The 18584-nt window shown below is 35.3% G+C and overlaps 3 protein-coding genes and 1 pseudogene across 3 annotated transcripts; all 4 read right to left on the bottom strand.

Moving 5' to 3' along the window:
• Window positions 1-188: 188 nt before the first annotated feature.
• On the bottom strand, window positions 189-4246 carry LOC139884684 (probable LRR receptor-like serine/threonine-protein kinase At5g63710). The gene is made up of 12 exons (XM_071868681.1): window positions 4156-4246; window positions 3312-3364; window positions 2989-3163; window positions 2769-2904; window positions 2579-2650; window positions 2300-2443; window positions 1928-1993; window positions 1708-1778; window positions 1470-1613; window positions 1042-1383; window positions 579-973; window positions 189-500 (listed from the first exon to the last, which is right to left on the bottom strand). The coding sequence occupies exons 1-12, from the start codon at window positions 4244-4246 to the stop codon at window positions 189-191; spliced, it is 2001 nt and encodes a 666-aa protein (XP_071724782.1).
• Window positions 4247-4278: 32 nt separating this feature from the next.
• Window positions 4279-8362, bottom strand: LOC139884683 (protein PSK SIMULATOR 1-like). Its single transcript, XM_071868680.1, has 12 exons — window positions 8084-8362; window positions 7576-7892; window positions 7362-7454; window positions 7167-7257; window positions 6865-6958; window positions 6391-6488; window positions 6037-6106; window positions 5643-5746; window positions 5326-5442; window positions 5039-5115; window positions 4903-4947; window positions 4279-4798 (listed from the first exon to the last, which is right to left on the bottom strand). The coding sequence occupies exons 1-12, from the start codon at window positions 8360-8362 to the stop codon at window positions 4279-4281; spliced, it is 1905 nt and encodes a 634-aa protein (XP_071724781.1).
• Window positions 8363-12334: 3972 nt separating this feature from the next.
• LOC139884681 (probable magnesium transporter NIPA6) lies at window positions 12335-14105 on the bottom strand. The gene is made up of 9 exons (XM_071868679.1): window positions 13985-14105; window positions 13854-13910; window positions 13663-13753; window positions 13406-13566; window positions 13200-13327; window positions 12944-13081; window positions 12746-12838; window positions 12551-12668; window positions 12335-12465 (listed from the first exon to the last, which is right to left on the bottom strand). Exons 1-9 carry the CDS (start codon window positions 14103-14105, stop codon window positions 12335-12337), a joined length of 1038 nt encoding a protein of 345 aa, XP_071724780.1.
• Window positions 14106-15023: 918 nt separating this feature from the next.
• On the bottom strand, window positions 15024-18212 carry LOC139884682 (ultraviolet-B receptor UVR8-like; annotated as a pseudogene).
• Window positions 18213-18584: the final 372 nt, after the last annotated feature.

Raw genomic sequence — 18584 nt, 5'->3', positions numbered from 1 at the left:
TTGATTTTAGGAGAGCAGAAATTTTCAAGTTTGACATTTACCAGGGTATTAGTATATGCTAACAGTAAGCTTCTACGTACTTTTCGTATCGGTAATTAAGTATACTATATATGTGTAGATTTTGTAAGACCACATATTAGTCGATGCTTCCACAAAAATTGATCAAGTGTAAGACGACTGCATAGCTCTTATCTTGCTCTGGACAATTCTATAGCTTCCTGGTCAAAGCTTAATTCGTTTGCCCAATCAAATGGTCGAGGCGTCCGAGACAATTCCTGATTTCTCACGTGCTCAAACTGTTCCCATTCTGCCCACCTCTCGGCCAGGCCAACTCCTTGCAGCATTCTCACGACACTTGCCATTGTCGGTCGATCTTCCGGCGAGCTTTGCGTACAAAGCAAGGCAACTTGTAGAACAGTTTCGACTTCACTTGCATCATAAGTCTTCAAATTCCCATCCACAATGTCTTGAAGCCTATTTTCCCTCAACAGCTTCTTTATCTGCTAATATTCATTACAGATTAATGTTATAGAACATGATAGAATAACAAAAAACATGGATAGGATTAAAAATCTTACATGATCAAGCAAAAGAACATCCTCTTCTTCTTCAAGCCTAGCAAAGTCAATTGCACGTTGACCAGTTACAAGTTCAAGAAGTGTTACACCATAACCAAACACGTCGGTTTTTTCTGATGATTTTCCGGTAGAAAGATATTCCGGTGCAATATGTCCCATTGTACCACGTATTTGAGTCGTGACGTGTGTCAATTTCGTATCGACAAGCTTTGCCAACCCAAAATCCCCTAAAACAGCTTCGAAATGTTCATCTAATAGTATGTTTGCAGCTTTCAAATCTCGATGGATAATCTTAGGATTACAATACTCGTGTAGATACTCCAAACCATTGGCAGCTCCGTAAGCCACACGTTTCCTTGTTGCCCAATCCAACCCTTTCTCCCCAGGCTTCAAATCTATGAAAAAGAATCGAAATAATAAGAAAATGGATATTGCGAATGAAATTATGTGAATGAATATATACCTCTTAAGCGATATGCAACACTTAGATTTTGCATAAATGGGTAAACGAGGATTCTCTCCGATGAGGTGGTACAAAATCCGATGAGACGTAGAAGATTCTTATGAACTGCAACACTTATAAGTTGAACTTCCCTCTGAAAGGCAGCTTCACCTCCGGGACTGTGATGATCCGCGAGACGCTTGACGGCAACTTTTGTGTTGTCCGGTAGGATACCTCGATAAACTTTTCCAAAGCCTCCTTGTCCGATTACATTGGTTTCGCTGAAGTTGTCAGTTGCCACTTCGATTTGACGCAACGAGAATCTTTTGATCTGCCCCAGTGATATATTCTGATCATCCTCACCTAATTAAATTCAGAGTAAGAAATTAGATCTTACATCCAAACAGATGAAACTTGGAGTACAAGCAATTGAAAAGGTTTAATTTTACCCGGAACGTCAACAAATACTTCATGTTTTAGTTTGCGCAAATGAAGACAGCGGTAGGCAAAGATGACTCCAAAGGACAAAAGTAAAAATGCTCCGAAGCTTGCCGAAGCCATAACAACCCAAAACTTTGATTTGCTGCTTTCAGCTGCCAAATAGCTCATAGAAAATAACTTCTCTCAAGATACTCAGATAATAATTGAACACTGAAACATCGATCGGAGATCGCTATTATGAAAAACCTGGATGGAGAGAGCTCTTAGCACAAGGCTGCCTTATTCCAGACCCACAAGTAAGACTTGTTCCTGAAAAACTGTAAAGATACAACAATCAGCCACCTGATTTGTCAAAAATTTGGATAAAAGGAGTTTTCACTATCTTCATTTGTCAAAAAATTGGGTAACTTTTGAAAAAAGGAATAATGTCAGTATATACAAAGATATGATTTCCAAGGGTTCTTACTTGAATGTTGAGACTGAAAATAGCTGCTCTGGGATTCTTCCTGACAAATTATTAGATGAAAGATCCCTGCCATAGAAAAAAAAGTTTCATCAACAATAAATGCCAGAAAGCTACACAACTTGTTAAGCAAATGACCTAAAAACAAGTTAATAATTTGAGTACTTATTACTTACAGCAGCGTCAAACCAGAAATACTTGCAATTGAATCGGGAATGTAACCACATATGTTATTGCCTCTCAACACTCTGAGTGAGGTAGAAAGATTAGTTTCGAGAGGCAACAATAGATTTTGTTTGATAAACTTTTCTCACAATACATTTCTATACAACAACAGTGAAAAGTAAGAAGAAATTAGCATGCTTAGTTTCTTACAGTTGTTTTAAATTGGTAAGTTGAGCCCAGTTTGATGGCATTGAGCCACTGAATCTATTGTTGGCAAGATTCAGATACTCTAAATGCACCAACTCTCCTAGATATTCAGGTAATGAACCTGACAGATTGTTGTCCTGTAATTCCCTGCTTTCATTTACGAGCATATCGCTTTTAATGTAATTGAGAGAATCATGTTTCAAAAATAACATGAGATACAGTTTATATGTACAATTTGTAGACCTCTGCTTTTAATTTGATAATGATGATTATATAACTTACAGGTGAACCAAAAACTTGAGTTTCGTAATTGAAGGCGAAAGAGTTCCTGAAAATCCTTTTGAACCTAGGCTCCTGCGAGTTGAGTGTTAACAATCAAAAGAAAAACAAAGTAAACCATATAACCAAAATCTATATGATTCATATAAAATCAGTAATTACTTATAATCCAAGTAATTCATAAAACACTTACAGGGTCACAACATTTCCATCTCCATTACATGTCACTTGAGACCAACTAGAGCATGGGCTCACTAGGAAATAATTCCAATCAGCTATTTGATTGTTAGAATCATTCAGTGCCTTTCGAAACTCTATCAAAGCTTCACCTGAGAAAGTAATGAATGACATTAATGAAACGCTACTTTACAAGTTACAGTAACTTGTAAAGCAAGCATCATAAATATCCGTACCTTCAACATCAGGACCTGAGGATGAAGAGCTGGTTCTTAGGGAAACAACAAGAACAAGGCAAGTTGTGATTAGTCGAAGGAAAGACTTCCCGGAAAAAGCTCTGAACATGATGTTGTTGCTGACAACTGATAAAGATTTGTTACACGAGCTCTTACAATTAACCTCTTGAAAACTCTAACCATATTACAAAGGAAGATGATTATTTATGAGGCACTCATTCGGGCCAAATGGTAATTTTCATCACAAACTGGCTACTAGAAGACAAAACTAAGAATCATAGAAAGGAAAAGTAACATAACTAATTAAGAGCTAAATTTAAAACAGGAAAGACAAGCCAGACATTACCAGATATGAGCATGGATGCTTGTGCTGCAACTGCAAAAACAAATAGCATCAAGGGAAGAAAAAAAGTTCAGAAATTGATGGACGGTGATTATCATGGTTAGTGGAAAGGACCCACTTAGCATTTCAAAATAAATCTCATGATGCAATTTGGAAATCAAGAATATAATATATGAGAATCGCATATATATATGTAGTATGTTTTCCAAGAGGCTAATGGTTCGTGTTCGTGGTTGAGCTGAGAATGAGAATCCCACTAATTACATAGATACTATATTATTGTTTATCTGTTAAAAGCAATGGTGTGAATAAAGCAAATTATAATCAACTTTTGCTTTGTCTTTATAGCTCTCATACTGATAGTTGAGATGCTTTTAAGGGAAGGTTCTATGTTCCAATTCCAACGATATTGATTACACTTCAAATGTATTTGCTATGATGGGGTTCAATAATGCCATGTGACACGTGCGAAAAAAATAGTACTCTTTCCGTCCCTAATTAATTGTAATTTTTCGTATGTATTTTATAAAAAAAGTGGGCTTTAATTAGGAATGGAGGTAGTATTTGATTGGCTGGATCATAAACACCAAAAAACTGGCTGGTGAAACAATCAATCTTGCTGAAATCAGTTCGATGCCCCCATTGAGAACTTGGTGTTGTTTGGGATTTCTCCAACAATTGGAACTTTATAGTCCTGTACTGTTTGATCCCTGAACTTTTATTCGGTCAACCTTCAGCATAAAATTACAGGAAACCATGGAATTTTATTCATTTACATATATTGAATCAAAATTAATTATACAACTATTACGTGTCAAAAAAACAAAACAACAGATGTGAAGTTTCATCCTCTTTAAGTTTTTCGCATAGCAAAGGTGGCGTGTAGTCCTCATTGCGCAAATGTATTGCATGCATACTTACAATGGCACTTCAAAACTCATACTGTATTATCTCACAAGGGCATCAAGCCTGTCAATGATGTCCAATGCTTTTTGTTTCTCCATTTTGAAACTAAACAATGGTACCCCAGAAGGCATTCTCTTGATGCTGACCGGTCCTTTCTTTACCTTGACAGGTGGATGGCTAGCACTCTTGCTAAGTCTGTCGTTCTTCCGTAACCTAGTTCTCTCGAAATCAAAGTCCAGGCTCCGACTTTGACCATTGGGGTTTTTTGGTCTTTTCCTGCCCACACTTTCCAGCAGCAACTGATCTTCAGTAGTTAGTGATGTAGCGTGAGATCTGGGCTCTTGATTTGGTTTTTGAGAGGTTACACAATTTGGTGCTTTGATGGGTTGTGAGCTGATATTGCTCTGTTGAGCTGCATCCATGGATCGGCTGATCAAATAGTTAAGCCATAAGACTTGGTCGAGAATGTATGTATCCATTTTCTCCATGTCAGCATGGTGGAGGGTTTCAATTCGTATGACATCCATGGTCCCAGAAGCAGACTTTCTGTTATTGTCCGACCTGTATTTATGACAATCGATATTTCATGTTCAAGTAGAGTAAATCGATTTTACATTTCATTTTATGTTTGGTTAGTATATTAAAATTTTAAATTTGGGACATACCCTGTATTTGCCCACTCTCCAACCCAGCCAAAACCATGATGAGCCCTGGATTGACGCATTTACACCATTAAGAATAGAAGACTCATTTTATATGAAGTAAAAGAATTATCCTTTGCAGAAATAAGAGTTGGCTTACTTGGCAGTATTGGTGGCAATTGGAACCAGCCAATGTAGAGTTTTTTCCATCTCGGCTTTAATTTCTGTCACAGTGAGCTGCAAGGAAGTTATAAAAGTACAACCAAAAACTAAGAAATCTCTTTGAAGAATTCGCTTCAGTTAAAGGAAAATGTGATGCAAAGGAAATTCCCTTCTGTTTAATTTTCATCTCTCCGATTCCCAACCTTTATTTTCTTATTGAAGCAAGATATACCATGAAACTATAGAATGCCTCCTTTTAGTATTCAAAAAAAAAAAATAGAATACCTCCTTTTGGACGTGGAAAGATTGTAATTTGGAGCGCAGAGCTGATTTTATATCAGGTGGCAAGCTTTGGTATAAAGTATTCCTTGTACTCGTGGGCACAGAGCATGATCGAGCCACCTAATAATCCAAACATGTTGGATTAAAGACTATGGACGTAAACAAAATTCCCAACAACAGAAAGCAGACTAAATCGAAAATCTGATGGATCAAGATCAGATGACAGTCCTCATGATAACTACTAACAACAGTAACGTTAACACAAGTGAATTAGTGACTAGAATGATAAGTGATACAGAAGAAATAAATGGAAAACTCACAAGAGAATCAATTTGCATTACTATATTTGCATAATGCAAAGAAAGTCCAGATGGTCCCAATCTTTGATGACAACCGACAGATCCTTTTGTTGATAGCTGACCATCTGCACAATGGAATGCTAATAAATACAAGCCACCAAATACATATCTACCCGATAAATAGATGTGTTTTGAACAAACTCCCAATCTGTGGCTGGGTAAAAATATTGATAGATCAAGGACATTGCAGCTAAAAGAAATTGACAGTGATTTCTACCAGATTTTCGTAATGTTCTATATTTACCAATTAACAGGTGAAGAATAATTATATAAAAGAGTGATAGACAAGAGAAGTGAATATGAAGCCGGGTGGTTTATACACGAAAGTTTGTTTATAGGCAAAAGAAGAACATACCTTCGCTCCCAAATTCACTGTGTATCTGCAGGAACAGAAAATGGACTATATCTACAAGCTTTCCCATTACCTGTAACCGAAAGCAGATGCCATCAATTAATGACCACCACAAAAACCCTTTCATTGCTGATATTGCTTTTGTTTAAAAGTTTCACCAAAATGTCTCTTATAATTAAGAATGATAGGGAGATGCAGTTTAATAATCATTCATATTCACTTGCTAGTTAGTTCTATAAGATGACGGAGCAACTGATATATGACGTGTAAAGCAGAATTATGTGATTTTCAAGTTACAGCAAAGATGAAACAAGCATAGACTGAGGGAGTTTATCTGAAGCAGTAATCTGCACCTACATCTTCCAAACTTCTTGACCAAAGTGACTTTTTCTTTAAAATCTTCACTAGCTTTCTTTGGCTTTTAAGTTCTGCCTTCAGCATTGTAAGGCTGTTACCTGCATGTCAAAGGACAATGTAAATGACATGATTCTGATGGATAATTATTACTCTTTCTAGATATCGGCAGCCTTAAATGACCAAGTAGAAATTCCGGGGGAAGATTTTTCATCGAATATTCAAATCACAGAACCCAAAAGGACAGTGCAAGATCATTATAGTATCTTCCTTACCCAATAATCAAATAAGCAATTGATTGCTTAATAGAAAGTGTACATGTTCATAATGACAAATAAAACAAACACATCAGTCACTAGTCACATATTATTCTACTTGGTTCGCGATCCACCAAATTTGCCACAAGGAATATAATCCCAATTCGTTACTATTAAATATATATGTGCAAGTGCACCAAACTGAAGAAGCGATAGATACCTTTCTGAGAGGAGACCGAAACTTCTTCTTCATGATGCTTACGTTGGTAGTCTTGCTGAAATCTCTCCAATATTTGCAATTCCTGGTATAGTTCCTGTGATCCAGAGACTAATGTATCCTCAAAATTTCACACATATCATTATAGAACTGAAACTTTCAAAATGTAAAAAATTTCCTACTAGCATGGTCACAATTGGAGCATGTATTACAATCTGCTTCAGTTACTATATTAGACTAATGTATGCCGTTTCCAAGTCAAATGAGACCAACAATCGACAAAAAAAATAAGGAAGGATGCGTACTGCTGTATGCTGAACCAAAGTCATCAATTGTGCAATCACCATCTCAGCTTCTTCCTTCAAAGAGTCTTGAAGGGAAAGTTCTGTGCTAACCCTAGAGGATAAAAATAAGAGTAGTTCAGCTAGTATGATGGTTACAACAGAAGAGGATACTACAATATAATATTAAAATCATATATGCGATTCAATTCTAATTACTTGTCAAAATAGCGGTCTAAGTTATGCCACTGAGGATCTTTACAACGATTTCCAAAACGTACCACTTCCCCTGAAAAAACTGACAGCTCCTCCCTGCAAGAATCAATTAAAAAGAATTACAAGGAAAATCAAACATTAAGTGAGAAATTCGACAATAACCATTTAAAGCGAGATCGAGCAGAAAGGAATGGCATTTCTAGATAACTGAGTTCACCTCTTGTCAGCTGCAACAATTTTAAGGAGCTCATCCATATCTTTAGATACCAAGTTTTGCACACCTTTATTAACAAGCACTACTTGTTTCACATGTCTTATACTTCCTTTAGAAAGGGAATGCATAAGATTGGATCCCTTGACAATTGTGTTTGCCACTTCAAAAGCTAATATGGCTAGTTCATTGCCTTTAGCTGCCGCACCAGAAACAAATCCACTGCTAGGATTTAGATTAGTCATGCTACTCCCAAGAGTGTCCAATACATCTTTTGCTTTTCCCAGTCCAGCTCTTCCTAAACGTGAACCCACCTCTGAAACCTATCACAATATAACAGTTCGATAGTTAAGACCTTGAAGGGGGATTGTAGAAAATCAAATTTTAGCAAGTTACAAATTTTACTCCATGTCCCTTTCTGTCATTTACAAATGCCACTACTGATCAAGAGACAAAACAAGGTCATCAGATAGATGTTTGATGTTTTGCCAAAACTGAAATGTAATGAATGAACCTTTGATCGAGATTTGTGATGCATATCCTTGTCATTATCGAAGCGTGGAATTCCATCATAGAAATCTTCAGGAACCAAAACAACATCCCGTAAAATTTTGGTTGGTTCCTCCTGCAACTGCTTCACAAGTGGAGGATTCAACACACTTTGCAGCTGCTGCTGCTGCTGCTGCTTAGTGGATTCGTGCTTCTTGACATCAACTTGATGGCCATTTCCATTTGCATAAGGATTGGATGAAACTTCCTCGATTAGAGAATTCTTCGAACAAAGACCTCCCATTTTGGGTCAAACTAAACAAGTTCAGCTGAAACCCAACTCAAATAAGCTTATGGTCAGTAGTTTCAGAAAACAAAAATTAGTCAACAGTTGAAGAAAAAGAAGTGATTTTGAAGGTTACCCAATTTGAGAATGATCGTGTGGAGAAGTGGTTGGAGCTCCAGAGAGAAGAATAGCGTAGAGAGGGAGAGCAAAAGTCCACCCAATCCCGCGGCAAACATAAAATAAAACGAAACGTTTTTTTATTTATTTCATCTGATATCATTATTATTATTATTGTAGTAATAAATACTACACTTATAATAATGCAATATGCCAAAGTTGAATTCTTTTACTATTATTCTCTTTTCACATGATGGTAGAATTTGTAGTACAAGTATAGAGAAAGGTCTGCTTGCGTGAGAAGAAGAAGAAGAAGAAGCATTTGGTTGGACTGAAGAAATGGTCAAATATTCAAAAGCAAGCTGTCTCTGTCTGTCTGTCTGCTTAATTTTATTTTCCAATTCTGCCCTCAATCTCAGCTGCTGCCCACCACAACTGGCGGCGTCTCAGAAACTTCTAATTAGATTTATCGTATGTTAGAAAACGTTTTTATATTTTACTACGGCTAGTTCGAACGGTGTTACTAATTTATTGAAATTCGACAAGAAATTAAGACTAGTATTAATATTCGACATAAAATATGTCTGTACAAATAAACATTTGAATTGTAATATTGATTTTGTCAGACTATCCAGTCAAACAGATCGTTTGGATGACATAGGAATATAGTATAGATTACAAAATTGTTCTTAATATCTTCAAAACTGTTTGGGATTGGTTTGCTTACGGTTTGATTTTATTATGAATTGCATCGATTTGATGTCCTTATATTGACATTCTTGAAAAAAAAAAAAAAATCAATATCATGCTAATAATTCACCTATTTAGATTGAAAAAATGTAAAATTAGGATAATAATTACTAGTTTCATTATACTTAAAAAGAAATCCTACTTAGCGTCGAAGTGAAGTCAAGTATAGAATCCAAATTGGAACAAGTTAAGTCTTAAACAACAAATTGTAGATAATTAAACATAAATCAAATTTAAATATAGCATGTTCATTTGTCCAAATAAACTAAGCATAATCCTAATTACGGAAAGTCGGATCCAGCTTGAGGCGGTAGAAGCGTGATGAGTGAAGAAGATGAAGAAAAAAGAAGAAACTCCGGATGAAAAATGAAGAAGCATGAGCCATGTCTTTTATTTTGGTTACAACGATATTTTTTGTCTTTTAAATTTTCGTGAATAGATAATCTTAAAATTTCGCGCAAAAAAGATCATACTATTAACAATACTTCCTATTATTAATTAATTTAAAATTCATAGAATTTGAGAAATTTCGTACAAACTAATCTCAAAATCCAAACCACGTATTTAGCGATCGAGTAGACATACATGTTAAGTCCTACGTTTGGTAATGCTATCTAAACGATCTCTAATGTCTTTATTAACAATATTAAATATAATATAATTTCTTTATTGATTTTTTTTATGATGTAATGTCTTAATTGATTGGCCAAACATGCTTCACAGTTCATACCATTAATATCATCTTTAGTGGAAGGGTTAAGTTGTACAAATCATCTTTATTTTGAATGTAATGAGTTGATTTGGTATTGAAAGTCTCAAATTTTTTCCTTAAAAATCCTCTTTTTAGGAATTTTTTCTCCAAGTCCAATTTTTATTTTATCATTTAAATTGTGGGATCACAAAACTTATCCACCAATCATTTTATTTTTCAAATTTATTTTATAAAAAATAATTAATGTTTGGATTTTTCACAAATTAGACATATTGATGGAGGGAATAAACCTAAATCTTTAAATGATAGTATTTATTCTCTTTCTACCTAGTTCTACATTATGCGTCAAAAGTTGGTCTCAAAATTTTAGACTTGAGTGAGGATGCTCTGATAACTTTAGACACATAAAAAAGCTATCAATTTAATGCTGGTTGTATATAATTGTTATATATGGCGCATGTTACGTTCTGATCCCAAACATTTTAATTAAAACAATTTATTTAAAAAATAAAATTAAAATGGATTCCTTTATTACAAGTCAAGACTCATTTAAGGATGGAACTTATACCCGCATAATATAATATTCAGTACATATTTAATTTAAATTAAAATATATTAATTTTTTTTTTCATTTTATCTTTATATCAATAATTAAAAATATATCAAGACACGTTAAAAATGTAGATTAAAGTTTAAGGGAGTATTATGATTGGATTACCTTTTTCTTCCTCACAAGTAACTAACAACTACGGCACTAAATTTCAACTCCATGAAAAATTTTACTTTTGACGATTAAACGATCTTAGTTTTATTCTACTAGATTTGTTACTTGAAGTAAACAATTACTCCCTCAAATTTTTAAATAGACGATATTATGACTTTTTAGATTAATTTAATAATTATTATATATAAATAATAATAAATAAATATTTATATTTTTAAATGATTCTTAAAAATTAAAACTACATATATATTTAAAAATAGAATTAATACAACTATTTGGTAAATTTCCCAGTTTCCCCTCCCTTTTAGTCAAAAGGAAGCGTTGAACTGTTTTCCAAAAATGTTTAAAACGATAAGATCATAGTCTCGATTCAAAGTCGTTTTTATCGTAATAATCAGAGGCGGATACAAGTGTATGACGGGAGAGACCAAGGTTCCACCCGTTTCAAAAAGAATTTGGTGGTTTTATATATTTTATCGTTTGAAAAATTAAATATATATTTCTGGGTCCTATATGATTCACAAAATCAAACATAATGTAATGGTTAAGGTGTTAGATGTATAGATTGGAGGTCATTAGTTCGATTCATATGAGTTACAAGTTTCTAACTTCTTAATTTTTTTTTTCAAAATATAAACTTTATTGATAAAACTTAAACTTGGGCTCTTGTCAGCCCAAATAATTAAAGTCAGAACAAAAGTCATCACTCATTTCCTAAATGTTGTTTCTTTTTCTTCGAGTAATCAAAATATGTAAAATAAAATGCATCAATTTTTTTTTCCTTTTCTTTTTTTTATGTAGTGTGGTATTTTGGTTATATATCTAGATAGAAAAAAGACTGCATTATTATAGTTTGCGCTAACTGTTGGATAATCTCCGAGTCCCTAGCCCTCCAAGCTAGGTAAAAATCGTAAATATTATTGAATGTATTCATTCATAAACTAACTATCGGGACGAATCACAAAGAACAACAAACTAAAATAATGATGTTAGGATATTCAATAATTAAGGATGATGGCATAAAAATATTTACGTTATATTTTATTTTGACTATTTTTTCTCGGTCCTACCCGAGTTCCATTCCTGAATCCGCCCCTGGTAATAATCGTGGTCGGAAGGAGTACAATATGCACAAACTTAAGGGAAAAAATAAAAGTTCCTCCAACTCGTATATTTATCGTGATCATGATGAAACGTTATTCATGGACATGGATATCGTGCCATAACTTGTGTTGCATGTCAGTTTATAGAGTTTTCCCTTATACTAAGATTTTGCAAGATCTTGCGAGCAAATATTTACATTCAGTTTCTTTCGCGAACGAAGATAAACTGCTTTCCCAGAATAAGAATTCAACATCAATAAATGAAAATCTTCAAAACAAACTACGAGTGACAAGTCGGTCTCTCGAGTATTTGTTCCAATGAAATGATTACGCAGCTATCAAATAAAAAAATGTAGATGAATTAAAAGTTAAACAATTCAATTTCTACAGCTATGGATGCCTGATCAATGCACAAATAAGATGGATCTCTACTACTTTAGAGAAAAAATTGATGTGTACAGAAGTAACAAGACCAAAATTTTGCACAAAAATATTTCACCCATACATGGATTTGCTGGTTCTGAAGATTGTTGTTAGAGAGACTTCCCCGGGATTCAAACATAAGAAGTTCCCATTTGCATAACTTAATTGAAATAATCTGGCCTGAGATATGTAACGAAACTAGGAGGTGAACCCTCTTCATCTTTCTGCTTCCATGTTTCCCCGTTACCTTGAATGTACCATGATACTTTTGGTGACAATGGTGTATACAAATCTGCAAAAATGATACTTGTCAGACAAGAAAACCTTTTTAAGCTAAAACGATTTTTTAAACTGATAAGCTTGAGAAGGAGGTACACCTGTAATAAAAGGAGTATCGGGCTCTCGAGTACTATGCAAAACGGCGGTTCCAGACAAGACTGTAATAAACCCACAAAGCTCTGATGCTATGTTGCTTATACTTTGACCAGCATATTCCTGAACAAAACGCAAAAACCATTCAATGCATTGAAATTCACTATGCTTTTTTTATTTGAGTGATAAATATACTATACCTTGAACATTATTGCACTGGCCAAGATTGTAAATGCTGTAAACAATGCATAATAGATGGGAGAAACAACTGCCGTATTAAAAGTATCCAATGCCTGAAAACCATTTTCCAGTCATTCATAAGAGGACGGAAGCTTTGACATCGCGCAATGGAGAATCTAAACAAAATCACTTTCAGCATCAGCTAATTAGATGCTCACCATGTTTAGATAATTTAATTGCAAAATTATACATGTAATAGCAACCATTGCAAAAATCCATGTCTGATAATAAATAGCCTGGTCTGTGCCTTCTATAGTTAGTTTTATTGCAATACCAATGGCTTTTATACTCATAACCTGCGATAAAAAAATTGGCAACCGAATGAGAGCTATACCAGCCTATAGGCATAAAATGGCAACAATAAAAAATTTATACAGAAATGAGATTGAAATTGTTGCATAAGAACTTACTGACCGTTAATGATCCAATTATTGAGCATATTCCAAGATAGACCAGTATGTTGGTTTGGCCATAACGAGGAACGCAGAAGAAGATCAGTACTAAACTCACAGCTATGGCTGAAGCCATGTACAGAAGAAAAGCTGAGAACAGGGCATGCAACAATAATCAGGATAAAAGCTTAATTAAAACAAAAGTCTACAACGATGGACTATGCATACCAGGCTGGATTGCGAAATCCCAGATTTCAATGACTGAATCAATAGCCTTCTCTTCCGGTGCATGGAGCACGATGACTACAGAACCCACTATACATAGAAGACATCCCAACATGCCCATTTTCATCAATTTCTCGTCCAAGACCAAATGAGCCAAAACAGCACTTTGCATGGCGACACACAGTTCATAACCAGAATCAGAACCAAAAACATTTTCAGCAGGAAAATAAAAAACAAATAGAGAAGAAAATTGAGATTACCTGACAATGATACTCAGAGCACCAAGAGGCGTCACGAGCACAGCAGGAGCAAAAATGTATGCAGCAAAGTTGGAAAACTCTCCAACAATCACTGTTAGCAATTCCCATAGCAAGATTAAAAATAAATAGAATTCACAATCCATTAAAGGCAGAATGACAAGGTGTAACAGTATGAAATGATTGGAACTTACTAGTTATCATGCCCAACCACCATAGTGGCTCTTTCAAATACCCGTATCCCCCAGAACCTTAGAAAACGATGAAAATGATAAATCAGAAATAAATTTTAAGAATCAAAAAGAGCAATGCAAATAAAACGTACTAGCACTAACGCCATTGATGCTGGCTCTCCGGAGACCTTTCTTCTTGATGATGAAACTGGAGCCAATGAAGGCACTTGAAACGACCGCTAAAATAAACCCTTTCAAATTACTCGAATACATCTATAAAGAAATTCATATACATGTATGCACTACAAATAACACTACTACATAAATGGGCACGCGAATACAAGTAATCCCAATAGAATTTACGTTAAGTTGAATGAATTAGAGCTTGGTCAATCGGAAACCCCTAAATTGGAGTGGCAGCAGCGATTGTACTCAGCAGGAAATAGTAGTAGTATATATGTAATAGAAGTTTGTTGGGCGTTCCAACACGAAGGAAGACGAACAACGTCGAGGAAGGAGAATTCGTTCGTAATCAAAAAGGAGTTTTTGAAAGCAAAGTTTGCCTTTTTAGGGATTTTGAAATTAATGAATTGTGAAGTGAAAGAGAGAGACTGTGAAGAAGGAAGGAAGGTCGTTATGTTATGTTTCTTGTAGATTTAGCTCACCTGCCAGTCCTCTTTCACTCTTTAAACAACACTGCTGACGTGTACCTCTTCTCGTCTTTCCCTCCCTTTCTGTCCATTTCTCACCAACCATTTTTCTTTCTGGAAAATATTTTTATTTATTAATTACTACTGTAATAGTATAAATTTTTGAATAATTATACAGTTTTTTTTTTGTCCTGCTGACAATTTTAAAATATAAATTTCATCACATCTTGGTAATTGAAATCTTGGATGATTCTGGGTAATTACATGACGACAATTAGCTCCAACCACCGTACGAGAAACTTTCCAGTTTCGATTAAATTCGTCAGGTACAAATTCTATTTACTTGATCGGAGATTGTATACAAACATTTGTAACCAATTACCATTGCATAGGAAGAAAAAAGGTATTCCACTTGCACTCAAAATATATGTAGTGCAAAACAAAATTGAACCTATAAATGAATCATTATACATACATGGTTTTGTTTTGTATATATTTATAAGTTACAAGGCGCAATCCATATACACTCGAATGTCTCTAATTAAATGTATTCTAGTATGGCACCAGTGTGATTAAATCCGCATGACACTTGCAACGCCTTCACATTGCTTCCAAATTGAACCTTTCGAGGTTTTACATGGTCCACTTCGCTGTTGTGACCCTGTTAATAAGGTAAGGAGCGTATTTCTTAAAATGCATTGGAATTGCATGACAGTATGATAAAGAAGAAGATGACAAAAACTAACCAATTGGCCACCAGAAGAATGCCCGTCGTCTGAGAAAGTTCCATACGAGCCACCCCAGCCCCAAGTGAAGACGTTTCCTTCTAAACACATAATAAAAAAAATCAAATAAGTCAAACCGCTCTCTTTCAGAACTTCCAAGTGCTAAATCGATGCAGTCAATAAGAATAAACAAAGGTGTAGCCGAACTGTTTATTTGATACTAGGATAAGTTAAAAAATTCAATTTTTAAGCATCTCTGACCTGAAATTGCTGCAGTATGCTTCCAACCACAAGATACCTGGGATGCACATTAGGAAGTTTGTGAGTGAATTGCGAGTAATTCAGAATGTAAATATACAAAATGAGTAGAAGAAACAAACCTGGAAAACAGGGGATTCTAAGAAAGGTCCCTGGACTCTTTCAGGTAAATGGTAGACTTCTGTGGAACTGATACAAACAAGACAGGAAATAGACAAAGAAGAGATTAGTTTACAGAAAAACACCGAGAACAAGATTAACTCAATTAATGGAAAGATACCCAATGCCAAGGCATCCGTTCTCATTCGAACCCCAAGTGTACAGTTCACCACCATCTACAGAGAAAAAAACTCCTCTTACTAATCAAAGGGTGGCTTCAATTTTCAACTAGTGGTCTCTTCACATATTTTGTTATCCAAGTGACATGAAGGCAAATGGAGTTTAATTTTTTTTTTATTATCTTTTTTTTTTTTCTTTGGGAAGAAAGTGAGAAATTACTTGTTACAACACAAGTGTGGTAACCACCACATGCAACGTCTTTGGAATATGGAAGTTCAGTGACCCTGCCTGGAGTTCCCTTTACCTCCCTAAAGCCCTTCATTAAATGAAATAAAATATCATTGCTCCGTAAAAAGTGAAAAAATGTCAACAACTCGATTCATTTAAATAAGGTACTGAAAATCATAGTTTCCCACGAACCATTTTCTCCGCTGCTCTCTCACCAAATACAAAAACAGAGCCATTATCTGTGATATAAGATATACTGTGCATGTTAATTATTAGCATAACAACATGAGTCACAAGAGGCCAATAAACTCTGGAAAAATACCGTCGATGCATGCTGAATGCAACAACCCAGCCGCTACGTTTTTGACCTGATAGTTTATCACCAATTAAGCGGAGGGTATTATGAATTAGAAATCAGCTAAAAGAACCCCAATTTTAAATCAAACAATAACTAAAAGTAGAATTAAACATATAAGGCAAATACCTTTATGCCATCGAGTTGGCTTAATAAGCCTTGGTGTGTACTCACTGCAGAGCAAAATAGTATTACCCTATAGCGTTAGTGAGGTAAAAAAGCTTAATCCTGAGAGCACTCGTATATCAACAAAACCAGCTCATAAGATAATGGTACATGAATACAACCTCGTGCTTCTTAAAAGGCCGAAAAAGCCAGACTCATGACCGTGTCCAAGTTTTCCAGACCCTCCTCCACCTCCCCAACTTAAGGTCTCGCCTCCATCTGCAGAACATTATGAAAACAATGAGAGTAAAAAACGTTGCTTCCTTAAATCTCTTTTCGTTTTCATTCATAAAAGAAACTATGATTATGATTGGCAACAACTATTTGAAAGGTGATCCATCCTCATACCAGTAACAGCAACAGAATGCTCAGAACCCAAAGCAACCATTTTAATGATGAGTCCATTTAAGCTTTCTACTTTTGTTGGTACAGCTACTATTTTTGGTGCCTCTGCGTTTGTGAACAAGAAAACACTGATTGAAACCAAATTTCAGTTTATTATTAGACTTGGTTTCTCAACAATTATAACATCAGGGGAAAAAACAAAGACAAGAATGAAGGACTCAAAACTCGTCATGGACAGCAATGTATGGTTAGTTCTTACTTTTTCCTAGACCAAGCTGTCCACTGGCATTATTTCCCCATACATAAAGCTCCCCGTCAACTACAAGAAATGGAGCATAACTTATCAAATGATAGAAGTAGAAAAAAAAGAATGTGGAATGATCAAAAAGTGGGAAAGCTGGGGGATAAGAACTTAGTAACACTTGACAAAAATCTAGTTTTTCTTAAATACCAATCAGCTTGGAATAGGGATTTTAGACATTTCTTTTCAGTCAAGGTTATGACAAAAATCTACTTGTTCTAGCAATGTTGTTTAAGCCTAATTCCAAACCTGTGATAGCACAAGAGTGATAGTAACCAGCTGAAACATGCCTGACTTCAGACGTAAATCCAGAAACTTCAAGTGGCTCCTATGACAACAGAAAAGGAAGAAGTAAAGCAAAAGGTTGAGATAAAGAAAGAGAGAACCAAAAGTAGTAGATAGAAAACGACTGATGAAATAAACTGCAAACTAAAGTCAGTCAGAAATAGTTTTATTTACAACGAAATTCGTTGAAAGAAACAACATTCAACACCCTCCAATAACAGAGCCAATAATAGAATTGAACCAAAATGCAGTTAAAAATGACACGATATGTCACCTACGAATTTCCGGAGAACACACACAATCAAGCAACCTAGTGAATAAAGACAGCACTTTGACTTGTTCATCGAATTCAACCAATATTTACCGTGCTGTAACGATTATCTCCTGATAAACCAAGCTGCCCATGATCATTAAGGCCGGAGGCGTAGACGTGGCCAGATTCTGCCAAAGGAGGATACAATCAACACAGCTGAAAATCTTTAACAAAAAAGTAAATTTGCACTTGAATTGAGCTACAGTACCAGTTAAGAAGAGTGTGTGAGCTCCGCCACATGCGATGGCTTTTAGGTTCTGATTGCGGAAGGCCGAGGCGGAGCAAACGGTGGGTTTCCAGTGAGACTCCAAACCACCCAAACCTAACCTCCCATAATCGCCGTTTCCCCAGAGAGCTGCGAATGTTCTGGGAGTCGTCCCTTTCGAACTCGATGATGAAAATTTCCTCTGAACCAATAGGAAGCTATTGATTTGGCGGTTCAATTTGGCGGATTGAGAGCAGACTTTATTCCACATTTTGCAACTTTGCAACTAATTGTGGCGAATTGCATTTCAAATTTTACGAAGGAATCCATGGCTTTAAATAATGCTACGTCTAGACTTTCGTGGAACCTGAATTTATGTTCTAAAGTACTTTGTTTGTCCCACTCCCAACTAACTACCGAACTTTTTTACTTTTGATAATCTAATAAGTGTACTTAATTTCTAAAAGTACATGAAGCCCAATACTGTTTTTGGGTTCTTTTTTTACATGGGCTTGACCCAACACTAAGTGGGTCACGTTTATTAAATGTTTTGATCCATTTAGAACTATCACTATGGCCCTTTAAGTATAAAAATGAATCTGCTTTTGGCCCGTAAAGTCTTGAAGATGGCATCTTTCGTCCC

The sequence above is a fragment of the Rutidosis leptorrhynchoides genome, unplaced genomic scaffold, assembly GCF_046630445.1.
Source record: "Rutidosis leptorrhynchoides isolate AG116_Rl617_1_P2 unplaced genomic scaffold, CSIRO_AGI_Rlap_v1 contig588, whole genome shotgun sequence".
Classification (NCBI taxonomy): Eukaryota; Viridiplantae; Streptophyta; class Magnoliopsida; order Asterales; family Asteraceae; genus Rutidosis; species Rutidosis leptorrhynchoides.
Note: the sequence above shows the minus strand (reverse complement) of the source record. Positions and strands in the feature narration are given on the sequence as shown.

Excerpts from the sequence above, each read along its gene's own strand:
- LOC139884684 (XM_071868681.1), bottom strand. The coding sequence starts at position 4,246 with ATGCATGCAATACATTTGCGCAATGAGGACTACACGCCACCTTTGCTA. Across the intron at positions 2,905-2,988 it reads CTCAGGTCCTGATGTTGAAG|GTGAAGCTTTGATAGAGTTT; the intron begins GTACGGATATTT and ends TTACTTTCTCAG. Across the intron at positions 2,444-2,578 it reads CTCAAGTTTTTGGTTCACCT|GGAATTACAGGACAACAATC; the intron begins GTAAGTTATATA and ends AAATGAAAGCAG.
- LOC139884683 (XM_071868680.1), bottom strand. The coding sequence starts at position 8,362 with ATGGGAGGTCTTTGTTCGAAGAATTCTCTAATCGAGGAAGTTTCATCC. Across the intron at positions 7,258-7,361 it reads TTAGACCGCTATTTTGACAA|GGTTAGCACAGAACTTTCCC; the intron begins GTAATTAGAATT and ends TTTATCCTCTAG. Across the intron at positions 6,489-6,864 it reads TTCGGTCTCCTCTCAGAAAG|GTAACAGCCTTACAATGCTG; the intron begins GTATCTATCGCT and ends TTTGACATGCAG.
- LOC139884681 (XM_071868679.1), bottom strand. The coding sequence starts at position 14,105 with ATGTATTCGAGTAATTTGAAAGGGTTTATTTTAGCGGTCGTTTCAAGT. Across the intron at positions 13,754-13,853 it reads GTGGTTGGGCATGATAACTA|TGATTGTTGGAGAGTTTTCC; the intron begins GTAAGTTCCAAT and ends AATTGCTAACAG. Across the intron at positions 13,567-13,662 it reads GCTCTGAGTATCATTGTCAG|TGCTGTTTTGGCTCATTTGG; the intron begins GTAATCTCAATT and ends CGCCATGCAAAG.